The following is a 12,219-nucleotide window of genomic DNA, read 5'->3' as shown; positions in this document are numbered from 1 at the left end:
GTCAAAGTACATGTGATGCTGAACAACAACACACCCACACCCGCAGACTTGGAACAATTCACAGGGAGGTTTAACATTTTCACCTCCTCCACACACATCTATTTGGCAGCTTTGTGGGGAGTTTCAACAGAATCAAACTATGGGAAGAATTAAGCTCACTTCCCTATTTGCCACAATCCCAGTCAGATGGTGCAGCAGCTGCTATTTAAAGTAAAACAAAACGAAAAAGAACATGTATCTTCAAGTAACACATTTATCTTCAAGTAACAGGGACTAGCCAACGAGACCACAACACACCAGTCCTCTTCCAGCTTCATTGGCTGCCAGTCCAGGTCTGGGCCAGATTCAAAGTGCTTGTATTAACATTCAAAGCCCTAAACAGCTTGGGGCCAGGCTATCTGAAGGAACGCCTCCTCCCATATGTACCTGCCCGGATAAGGTCATCCTCAAGGGTCCTTTTCCATGAGCCCCTGCCAGAGGAAGTGAGGCAGGTGGCTACCAGGAGGAGGACCTTTTCTGCTATGGCACCCCGGCTGTGGAATGAGCTCCCTAAGGAGGTTCGCCTGGCACCTATATTCTTTTAGATGCCAGGTGAAGACCTTTTTATTCTCCCAGTACTTTAACAGTCTATAAATTAATTTTAACTTTGCTGTTTTAAATTTGAATTTTACATTTGTATTTCTGCACTGCTGCTTTTATCCTGGTTGTGCTTTTAAATTGTATTTTATATCATGTATTTATACTGTTGTGTTATACTTTGAGTGGTTTTCATTTTTCTGAACCAGAGAGCTTTGGCTATTGGGCGGTATAGAAATGCAATCAATCAATCAATTCAGAATCACATGCAGTTTAGCCCTTAGTCTATCTGCTAAGAGGGAACTCAAGTGTGTGAACACACTAGGCATAACATAGCCAAAGTTGAACACTTGATTTCACTCTTTTCTATTGCAGATATGTACTTCAGATATAGAAACAAGTCACATTACAAGTTGAATTAGTAAAATATACTGTACGGGCTTAGTAGGCATTTTAAAGCACTTGCAGAGCGAGGAATTGAAGGGCTTAATCCTTTCAAGGAGCCAACATAAGTAAAAGGGGGAGTTTATTTCCTAGGCAATTACCCAGACACACCCTGTGAATGTGAGGTCACACTGGACAGGTGAGGTCACAAAGCCAATCAGGTTGCCATTGACTCTTACTTGGCAGTCCTAACTGGCAGCTGAGAGTGGAGGAGCAAGGAGCAGGTTTCTCCACTTCATTTCTCTCTTGACACCGGGATATCCTCAGGTTAAATTGGTCAGATTTTCAAGGTGAGTGGCATTGGTACTTGTAGAAAGGAGAGAAGGGTTTCTAGATAACCTCAACCCCCATTTTATCCCTGGTCTATTTATTATTCATTATTTATTTATTTAAAGTATTTTATCCCACCCCTCAGCCAGAAAAGAACTCCCAAAGCAACTTACAATCAATCAGCAAAAACAACAGTCCCCAGAGGCTTACAATTTAAAAAGACATGACACACAAGGAAAAAGGAAAGGGGAGGGAAGAGGGAAAAAAATATTAATTAAGTACTGTCAGCAGGCTTGATGGAAAGGCCCTTCTCCCATTATCTCCAGAGGTGTGGGACCCGTTGAACTGGAGCAGGACCTGTGTTCCCTTTGCCTGCTTGGTTTCCTCACTCCTCCTTTCTCACAGGGCAGTTCATGTTAGTTAGCCCTGTGGTGGTGGTAGGGCTTCCCAACTGGAGGTCCCCAATCTTTTGAAAGGTATCCTGTCCCTGCCTATAGAACATAGAACAGGAGGTTTTGAATGTCTTTCACCCTGTGGGTCAAATTCATGGGGGATCACATTCCATGGGCGGGTGGGCCTTTAAGCAAAAGCCACTGGACCAAAGGCAAAAGGGGAAGAGCATGTAACAGCACTGGGTGTAGTTTCTACTACTGGACAGAATAGAAATGTAACAGATGAAAAATTAAAATGTGTATTGTTTAAAAGACAAACCCAGGTCTGGGACTTGGGGAACCCTCACACAAGGCATTCTCTGTAGGGCCCCTTAAGCTGGAAGAGACGGGGCATGTAATTCTTTCACGCTGCCTTGGACCTTGGCAAGTTCTCATGCAAAATTTAGAATCAGGCTTGTAGCCATGCATGTTTTGGTGAGGAGGCAGGGGATCGTTGCAGGACATTCAGAAATTCAATTCAGATAGCATAGTGTATTATTTAATTGTATCTAACAATACATTTAAAATGTATACAATTTTAAAAAAGAAAAGACTTCATCCTTGGCAGCTATCCCAATGCCTTTGCACTCATTGGCTAGAACATGAGTGCGCAGTTGCATACAATTCTGCTTGCATGATTTTCCTTATATCTCCACAAGAAAAGGGCTAGAGACTAGCTTTTTAAAATAAAAGGTGAATATTCAGGGGGGCAGACACCTGTAACCCCTCTTGCAAATACAAGCCTGTTGGAATGTCAGTGGCTTTGTTGAAGCTATAGGTTCTTTTGATCCCTGCATAAGGGGTCTTTACACTAAAACTGCTGCAAACCATGGAAATCACTTTGGTCCAAGTTGAAGAACACTTGCCACAATCCACCAAGGAAGATGGTGGCACACAAACATGTCTTTTGTTGCAAATCTGAATGAGAATGTGTATCCTCATCCGGGCCTTCCAGAGCTTAAAACAAAATCACTTAAAGAGTAGAGAGCACAGGCTGTTGTGTTGAAGAGCGCACCTAAGAAAAAGCCTATTTGAAATGCGTTGGGCCTAATAAATACTATGTGCACCTAGTTCAAGGGTGGAGAACATCAGGGCCAAATCAAGCCCTTCAAGCTTCCCCAGATACACCCCACACACAACTACCAATCATTGGTTTCCCAGCTTCTGTGCAGTTCCCCCCTCCTTTTCTAAAGATTGAAATGCCTTTCCAAAGGCTGAATTACTGGCAGTAAGAACTTTTCACAATATGCTGGTATTTTGTGACCCCATCCCTTTTGCCTTCAGCACTGCCCACCACTGGAATGCAGCCTATAAGAACTCCTTCAAAATTGAATTTGGGCCTGGGGCCGAGGTTCCGTGACCCTGACCTAGAGGTTTCCCCTCATTTCTGTACTGGCAGCTGCCTTCTCTTCTTCTTATGTAGACCAGGCCTAACTCCACTCCAGTGGATAGTTTTTGCTTCGTATTAATTCTAACAGGACAGGTTCCATTTAAGCTTATGGCTTGGGCTTACTTACTAGTATCATCTGAATAGTTTTATTAGAGTATTCTCTAGGAGATTTTTTTTTTGCCTGCTGACACAGCATCCTTTCATCTGTATGATTCAGGTTAATTAGCTTGAAATATCTATTGTGCAGAAGAGTGTCGGTGGGGTGAGGATGCTTTTAAGGCAACGGGAGGGCCTACTGATTAAGACCCTTCAACCCCTATAACTCAAAGGAGAAGAGCAAGAAGTTTCTTCTACTACCCACTGATTGTTCCAAGCTCCTCACAAGTGAGACCAAAGAGCTACTTGCTAGAAATAATAGGATCCTGCCTTGGGCAACACCATACGGAAGACCACAGTTTAACCGGATGTTTTTCAGCTGAGCTGGGAGCATCCAGTTATACAAAACAATCTTTATTCACAGGGAGTAAACACGAACAGTAAAAGGGAAGGAGGCAAGCATCAAGCGGCCACCTAGTTCGTAGGGCCCCAAGCTCCAACGCACAGCTTGGCCAAGGGAAATATACAGCCCAGAGCAGAGACTGTGCCAAATACGGGAAGACTGGTTTTGGCCCATCCCAGAGTTATTCAAGTTCATTGAGGAGCTGCAGTTCAAAGACTTGCAGGTGCTCTTTGAGCCGCCGATGTGTGTCAGCGCTGTGCGGCCGCCGTTCCCGCTGCAGCTCGCAGATGCGCAGACGGAGCCGCTGCTCCCGGCGCCGGCAGGCCTGCAGTTGTCGCTGCGCTTTCCCCAGAGCATCAAGTGCCGCCTCGGCCCGCCTTTTCCACAGCAAGGCACTGCCCACCTGGTAGCTGTGCTCATTCTGGATGTAGGCACCGGCCCGGGGAGGGAGGCGCAGCATGTACAGGGAGAGGGAAACGGGATGGGCTGGATTCCCCACAGGCTCCGGGAGAGCTGGAGAAGGAGATGCTTCTTCCTGGCCCGTGGCAGCTGGCGACTGTTCCAGGGGAATGTCTGATAGGGTGGCCGAGCGCTCTGGCTCGGGCTCAGGAAGGATGGGCTGGCTTCGGGGCTCGCCGCTGGTGGGAGCAGCCCCAGGGCTTGGTAGCTCTTGCGCAGGGAAGCATGAGATGTCCATGCACAACGAGGTCGACTCCTCCTCTGAGCAAAGGCTGCAGCTGTGAAAACGAAACAGGACCAGGGTCAAGCAGAAGGGCAGTAGAGAAGACTTGCCACACTCCTCCCACCCAAGCAGGAGCAAGTAGAAGTGAACAAAATAAACCAGGCAGAAACTGAGGGCATGTCCTCACTTGAGACACTTCCTACAAGGCTCAAGAAGCAAGCCTGCCAGCATGGAGCAGTAGACAAAGCATCAGAGTTGGATATAGGGAAGCAAAAACCAAAACAAAAAAACCCTCTTTGGGCAGTTCTGAGCACATAATTCTCTCCTTTAATGTACCTTACCAGGCTGTTGAAGGATAAAATGAGATGAAACAAGCACAATACAGCTGGGAATAACCAGATCTACTTGGCTCTTAAACTACAATCCAAGATCTGTGTTTTCCACGTATTATTTTACCTAGCCTACTACTGATCTCAATCTCTCTCTCTTTCTTCCTCCCTCTATTCCCAATTTCAGACTCTGCAATTGTAGCATATAATGCTTCCCCAAAAATCCCTCTATCTCAAACTACTGACAGACAGAGCCAATTCGCCAGTAAGGCTGCAATCTTATATGCACTTACCTAGGAGCCCCACTGAATATTGTGGGACTTACTTCTGAGTAAACGTGCATAAAACTGAACAGTAAAGTAGGAAACACCTGGCACAAAGCAAGGGAAGACAAGGTCAATGCTCACCTCTTCTTCTGTTGACGCTTTGCGAGTTTGGAGTTGCCTAGCTTTGATTTTCGGCGTGGTTTGGCGTGAACTTCAAATATGGTGGGAACAGCACCCTCCTTGAGCCGATGGTAACCACTACAAAGGAAGCATCGATGTACATAAACCAACACTGGCTGCAAACAACCTAGCATTACTCTCTGGAAGAAGGACATCTGATTTGTGGAACCGCTGGGCAGTAGGATGATTTATTGAGAGCCATCGGACTGCAGGAGGTGCTTGTACATTTACAGTTAGCCAGTTACATTCTACTTTGCAATATTATTTGCCTAGATCTCTGCACAGGCACATGTTGAAGGTTCAATTTACACAGTCCTGACTTTGTGACACTACCCTCACAACAAAAAATCCAGTTCCTTCTCTGTCTACAATATAAATCTCTTCTTTATTTAAAGCATTTTAAGCTCTCTTTAGCCAAGGCTTCCAGAGCGCCTTACAAACATCAGTAATGAGACAGTCCCTGTTTTCAGCTATCTAAACTACATGACTCAAAAGGCAAAAGGAACGAGGAGGAAGAAAACAAAAACAAGCGTGGGCACCAGTTCTTAAAAGTTACAGTTCTTATTATGTCTGTCTGGGATGGGAAAGTTTCAGGTAGACTGTGGAATGGTTGCTGGCTAGGTGACATTTGGAGAGAGCCAAAGGAACATGATGTCTCAGCAGAGGTGATGGAATAGCCCTGCTTCTCTTCTCTCCCCTGCTCATATGAAGATATTAAGTTGCCCTTTGCTGCACTACACCATTGGTCCATCCTCCCCTGTACTGCCTACTCTGAGTTGCAGTGACTTGAAACACTGGGACAGAACCAGTACCTGCAAACTAAGATCCTTCTCAAGATCTCCCTCTCCTCCCCACAAAAAATGTGCCCAACAAGCATGGCACATAAATGTGCTGCTGCCCGTGACTGCAGCCTGTCCTAAAGGCCAGTCATCTCACTGTTGAAAATTAAAAGCCTGCTGGTTTCAAACTTGGATTTGTCAAGGCCTACCTTCTCAGTGTTTGCTCGCGTTGGTATTTGTTTCCCCATGAAGAGTGAACTGCAAACTACCCATCCTGAAATAACCATGACAGCTCTTCTCTGCCTTCAATACATTTCATTTTCTGGCCTTCAAGTCGTTTTTACTTCACTTCCTCACCCTTTCTGCAAGAACTCTTTGAAAACATGGAAGCCACGCTTGAGCCCAGTTTCTTGGTAGCACCTTCACCAATGCCAAGTGTGACATTATTATTATTATTATTATTTATTTATATAGCACCATCAATGTACATGGTGCTGTACAGATAACACCGTAAATAGCAGGACCCTGCCGCGTAGGCTTACAATCTAATAAGTTGTAGTAAACAATAAAGAGGGAAGGAGAATGCGAACAGGCACAGGGAAGTGTAAACAGGCACCGGGTAGGGTGAAGCTAAACAGTATAGAGTCAGAACAAACTCAATATTTGAAGGCTATAGGGAAAAGAAAAGTTTTTAGCTGAGTTTTAAAAGCAGTGATTGAGTTTGTAGTTCTCAAGTGTTCTGGAAGAGCGTTCCAGGCGTAAGGGGCAGCAGAAGAAAAAGGACGAAGCCGAGTAAGGGAAGTGGAGGTCCTTGGGCAGGCGAGAAGCATGGCATCTAAGCCACTGTCCAGTTGTGATGATTTCTGACTATTTCAATTATACTGAACCTATCATGCTCTTTCATATTCTGATAACCTACCTGGTGCCCACCAGTTCGAAGCAACTCTTCTCAAAGTGCTTGGAGCAAAAGTAAACATACTTGGAGGCAGGGTCCCAGAGGCCTTGGCCACTCATGTCCTTCCGCCGACAGTTCTCCAACCACATGGCCCGCCGGGGGTTGTCCTTTGGAAGCCTGTGAGGACATACACGGGGTGAATCAGAGTTAGCCTGGCAAGGCCGAGATGCCACATGCAGAACTATTGATTACTTTTTCTCAAGCTCAAGGAAAATAGTGGACTTCCTTGGAGCGGTAATGATACAGATGGCCTGGGCTGTGGCATTTCCTGCTACAACTACAGCAGACTAATCCCAGCCAGCCTTCAATTCAAAATGGACAGCGATCTGAATGGGAGACTGAAAGGGCACAAGATGGCATCAGGTCTCACCGATGGAAGGAAATGCCTCGGTTGCGCGTCTCAGGTGTATCACGGGTGCAGCAGCCAGTGGCAGAGCAGTGACGGGGCATCTGTAAAAGGTGGGGGAAAATATTTATCAGCCACACTATCCGAAGAGCTCAAGAGTATAAAGCAGATGAAGAGGCAAGTCAGGAATTCAGAAGCGCCAAGAGCTGGGCCGTGTGTGCTACAAAAGGCGAAACATTCTGCATCGAGTTAACCCAGGTTCTGCACTAAAAGTAACACAATTCTGCAATCTGAAGTTTGCTTGCTTTGCAGAATTTATTGGATTTATTTTTGTAACCAGGGTTTGAAACGAGCTATGCATGGCCGTAAAGTCCCAGGCCATGACATAACACCTTGAAATCTTGTTCAGCCACTCTTCTGGCTTATAAGATCTCACCACACTTGCGCACAGTTTCATGCTTATCTTCAGAAGACACCTGAAAAACTATGATGCTGAGGAAGCTGAATCCTTCACCCAATTACACATTCTGTGAGTTTTCTGCACTGGCATGGAATATAAATTTGGCACGGAAGTTGCTCAGCCTCTCTTGTCATTACAGATACCTAGGCCTCATCTACACCAAGCAAGATATTTCACTATGAAAGTGGCATATAAAAGGCAAGAGCCACACCAAGCAGGATATAGCAGTATGAAAGTGGTATATGGTATGTGTCTTATGGGCCCCAACAGTTGTCGGTGCACTTCAATACCACTATAAAGCAGTAGTGTGGCTCCTGCCTTTTATGTACCGCTTTCATAGTGCAATATCCTGCTTGGTGTAGATGAGGCCCTACTTGCATCTGTTTCAGTTGCACAGGTCTACAGGAGGGGAGTGTTGAAAGATTTTGCCTTGAGACGGAGTTCGTCTTGACATCACCGTACCTCAAAACTCTATGAATTTGCTATTTTCTACTGAGACAAAATTCCCTGTGACCACAGAGAGAAGGAAAACTGCCTCTATGAAACTGCATGCCAGTGCTCTTGCACAAGTTTGTACATAAAAGCCCAAGGGAACATGACAATTTCAGAAGAAATACTCCTCCATTCTTTTCCAAGCCATTGAAAAGGATGGGGAAACAAGAAAAAGAGAAGAAAATAGTTCCCTCCATCCCAGGTCTTCATATCTCATTGCTCAGCAGAAAAAATGAAAGGCCACATATAACAACCCCATTACATGAAAGCAATCTCTCAGAAACCTTGAAATAATACAGCTAAAACTGGGGCAATCCTAAAACTAGAGCACCCTGGACTGTGCAAACCACTGCTGGTATCCTTGGAAGACTGCTTATGCTCTTGTCTTTATGCCAGAAAAAAGACCACCAACCAAATTGCTCAAACCACAGGCTGGAAAGCTGAAGCCAAGAGACAGTTACTCTGCCTAAAGGTCCACTAAACCCACTAACTTCTATCCCAGCCTTCCCCAACCTTGTGCCCTCCAGAAGTGTTTGATTACAACTCCCAGATGGAGGGCACATGATTAGGAAAGCTGAACTAGCCTATTCATGCTCTTTCTTTATGTTGTGTTTCATTGTATTATGTTAGGCAAATTTTTTTTGCTCTAGTCTCCCACAGTGGCTAACATTTGGATATAGCGAGAATCACCGCATTGCGCTTGTCAAGAAGTTATGTAATAGTCATGGAATCCAAAGAATGCTACGAGATGGGAATATGAAGAACAGAAGATGATGCAAAGAAAGTATACCAGCATCTATTAGTGTGGCGTAAGAGTGATAAAGTTGTTTCCCCCCCCCCCCATTTCAACAAAAGAAGAAATAAAAATAGAGGGACCTAAATAGAAGCATGTGTGTGACACACGGCAGAAAGGGGAAGAATAGAATGACATTTCAAAAAGACCTATTGCATACAATAAATGTAAGTTACATCATCCATAAGACTCTTCTCACAGCGATTTGCTGATAATCCTTGAAGGATTCCGCTCCCCCATCCATCATCATCTTTTACACACCTCATCCTCCCCCCACACACACACCCTGCCCAACCAGGAGCTCATGAGAGTCCCCTATTTTATTTTCACAACCACTCTGTGAGGTAGGTTACATTGCCTGGGTTCACACAACCCAGCAACCTATACTGAAGTTTGAGCTGTCATAGATCCATGATTTGTCATTTTGTGAACCTAGTTGTACTAACAAACCATGGTCTGCCACAAACAACTCACAGTTCACAACACAAAAACAAACCATGGGTTTCTCTTTGTGGATTGTTTGTGGTTAACAAACCATGGTTTGTTGGCGCAGTTGTATTCACGTAACACAACAACCCACGGTTCAGCCCATACTCAAACTTGAGTGTGTGTTGTCATATTGTGTGAACCCAGTCACTGTGAAACGACTTGCTCAAGGTCACCCAATGAGTTTCAGGGCTGAGTGGGGAATTGAAGCCAGCTTCCCCTGGTCCAAGTCTGACACTATCCATACCTCTGTAACACATATAACCCACAAACAATTTAACCCATATGCTAGGGTGACCATACGAAAAGAAGGAGAGGGCTCCTGTATCTTTAACTGTTGCACAGAAAAGGGAATTTCAGCAGGTGTCTTTTGTATATATGGAGAACCTGGTGAAATTCCCTCTTCATCACAACAGTTAAAGGTGCAGGTGCCCTGCCCTCTTTTAAATCTGGTCACAGTATAGCTGCAGTATAGCTCCTGCAGCTTTAACTGTTGTGATGAAGAGGGAATTTCACTGGGTCCTGCATGCATACAAATGGCACCTGCTGAAATTCCCTTTTCTATGCAACTGTTAAAGATACAGAAGCCCTGTCCTCCTTTCCATAGGGTCACCCTACCATACGCAGACCTGCTTACGGTTCTACCTCTTCCTGATTGCGAGGGTTGTAAATAGCATTATTAGCAGGGAATGGGATGGGGGATGCTAGGTACTCCGGATTAGTTGATCTGGAGCAAACAGGAAGAAAGGGGGGGGTGTAACTGAGGGCCATACCAAAGTGATGGGGAAGCCACGAGCCTCTTCCCTGCAAACCCGAGGGAGACTGAGGAAGGACCCGCGCGCCAGGGGAGGGGAAGAGATTCCCGGAGCACGAAGTGGGCGGGGCTACAGCAGCTCTCCCCGTCCCGTCTCCCCGCCCCCTTCCCTAAGGCCTTGCAGGTTCCCCCGGCCGGTGAAGAAGGAAAACCCGGCAGCAGGGCGGAAAAGCCGCCGCACTGTCCCCCTGCACCAGGACGGCTCTGAGGAGGAAGGGGAGCGCGGGGGGGGAGGGGCTCCTCCATGGCTTTTCTCTCTGGTTTCTCACCTCCCCACTCCCATTGCTCGGGACACCGCCGGCGCGGCTTCGAAGGCTGACTGGGGAAAAGGAAATCCCGGCACTTCTCGCGAGAAGGGTGCGCGAGCGGAGGCCGTAGAGCTAGGAAACTACTAGAGCGCCCCACAGCCTCGAGGCCCGCGCGCCGGGCGCCTTCCGCTCTAAAACCGACGTGGTTTTTCATCTCAGACTTCCCAGTGTAAAACAGAAGAGGGTCGCTAAGCACAACGTCGCTAAACCGAAGGGCGCCGTCTTGTCCCGTAAAGATGAACAGCGAACGCAGAGACGGAAAGAGAGGCCTTTAACTTAACACAGGCAATGGCGGCTTTCTGGTTTACCGGAAGTTTAGGCTGCGTGTCACTCTCATGGCTTCTATTTCTACGGAACGGGAGCGAGGTTCCTGCTCTCTTTCTCTTGACCCAGCCCCCTTCCTCGGCCTTAGTGGTTGTGGTGCCATCAGCAAGCCAATGCCCGTCCCTCCCTCCCCTTCCTTCCATTCCAGAATTCAACCAATCAACGGCTGCCGTTCAGGAAAAAGGCGTGTTCAATTATTATTTTAAAAAGGCGTGCGTATATAAGGTTAACTAGCACGCGACCCTTGGCCAATCACAAGCGCTCTGAGACTTAACCGCAACGTAGGCACGAGCCTGAGGGCCAACTGTCAGTGAGGGAAAAGGAGATCTCAGACTGCCTGTTTATTTACTTATTTATTTTAAAGCACATTATTTTCTAGAAGTGTTCTTATCTTTTATGAGTTTAGCCCTATTTGGGGAACTGCCCACAAAACATTGTCAATTGCCTTGTAATACAGTGTAATAAATCAGTGTAATAAAGTTTCCCTGACTTTTAAGTTTAAAAAGTCCCAGGACAGATTACATAAATTCAGTTCAAAACACACAAGTCATTCCCTGCTGCAAACTCAGAATTTAAAAGATATGACACAAAAGGAGAAAAAGGGGAGGGATGAGGAGGGAAGAGGAAAACAAGCAAACTCAGGCACCAATTGTAAAGTTACATAGTTCTGATAATGACTGCTAAAAAAGGCTGCCACTTATAAGCCTCCGATGTTTCCCACTGCTTCTTCCATCTTTTTTCTTACCAGAGAAAATTTATTAAGAAAAAAAAAAAGATGGAATAGCCGCACATCTTCTGATTGGTAGCACTAGAGCCCTCTGTCTGCAAGCATCCTTAATGGTCACTCTGATCTCACAGGAGTAAGCATAATTACACATGCTCTCTCTCTCTCTCTCTCTCTCTCTCTCTCTCTCTCTCTCTCTCTCTCTCTCTCTCTCTCTCTCTCTCACACACACACACACACACACACACACACACACAGTCACATGTTACATTACATGCATAATGAGGGGCATATGTGGTAACCTCTCCTTTGTCTCATCCCTCTCTGAATTGCTCAAAGCTTGAGCTTTGAACTTTTTCACAGTTTCAAAATTTTCTGCACGTCTGCACTGCTGAAATTTCATTTTAAAACAAAAATGAGCAAAATCTGTCTGCTAGATCTTGAGTAATAAGCCTTAGACGACCACATTCTTATATAAGTTGTGCAAATAAACTACATAATACAAAACACTGTAAGACTCCAGTTGTCTTGTTCCAAGGAAACCATCCCTGGGCAACGTATTCATGCCCCTGGAGTTCTCATCACTAAGAAAATTAGGCTGCAGAGGATGTAACATAATCTGTCCTTGCAGGAGAAGGCTGAAGCTTGAACAAGAGCAGTCCTGTTAGAGT

At 45.7% G+C, this 12,219-nt stretch overlaps 1 protein-coding gene across 2 annotated transcripts; it reads right to left on the bottom strand.

The window, feature by feature from the left end:
• Positions 1-3,605: 3,605 nt before the first annotated feature.
• THAP7 (THAP domain containing 7) lies at positions 3,606-10,536 on the bottom strand. Of its 2 annotated transcripts, none has more exons than XM_063136514.1 (5): positions 10,462-10,536; positions 7,172-7,251; positions 6,766-6,918; positions 5,029-5,145; positions 3,606-4,347 (listed from the first exon to the last, which is right to left on the bottom strand). In XM_063136514.1, exons 2-5 carry the CDS (start codon positions 7,249-7,251, stop codon positions 3,792-3,794), a joined length of 906 nt encoding a protein of 301 aa, XP_062992584.1. In that variant the 5' UTR covers positions 10,462-10,536; the 3' UTR covers positions 3,606-3,791. The 2 variants fall into 2 exon arrangements, with proteins under 2 accessions (XP_062992584.1, XP_062992585.1); XM_063136515.1 differs by having other exon boundaries at positions 6,826-6,918.
• Positions 10,537-12,219: the final 1,683 nt, after the last annotated feature.

The sequence above is a fragment of the Elgaria multicarinata genome, chromosome 11 (genome assembly GCF_023053635.1).
Source record: "Elgaria multicarinata webbii isolate HBS135686 ecotype San Diego chromosome 11, rElgMul1.1.pri, whole genome shotgun sequence".
Taxonomy (NCBI): domain Eukaryota; kingdom Metazoa; phylum Chordata; class Lepidosauria; order Squamata; family Anguidae; genus Elgaria; species Elgaria multicarinata.
The sequence above is the reverse complement of the archived record's forward strand: the minus strand, read 5'-3'. Positions and strand labels throughout refer to the sequence as shown.

What these genes read in the sequence shown, in the direction of transcription:
- THAP7 (XM_063136514.1), bottom strand. Translation starts at nt 7,251, where the DNA reads ATGCCCCGTCACTGCTCTGCCACTGGCTGCTGCACCCGTGATACACCT. An exon ending in TTCGAACTGGTGGGCACCAG is followed by an intron (nt 5,146 to 6,765) that starts GTAGGTTATCAG and finishes CTTCCTTTGTAG; the next exon opens with TGGTTACCATCGGCTCAAGG. An exon ending in AAGCGTCAACAGAAGAAGAG is followed by an intron (nt 4,348 to 5,028) that starts GTGAGCATTGAC and finishes TCGTTTTCACAG; the next exon opens with CTGCAGCCTTTGCTCAGAGG.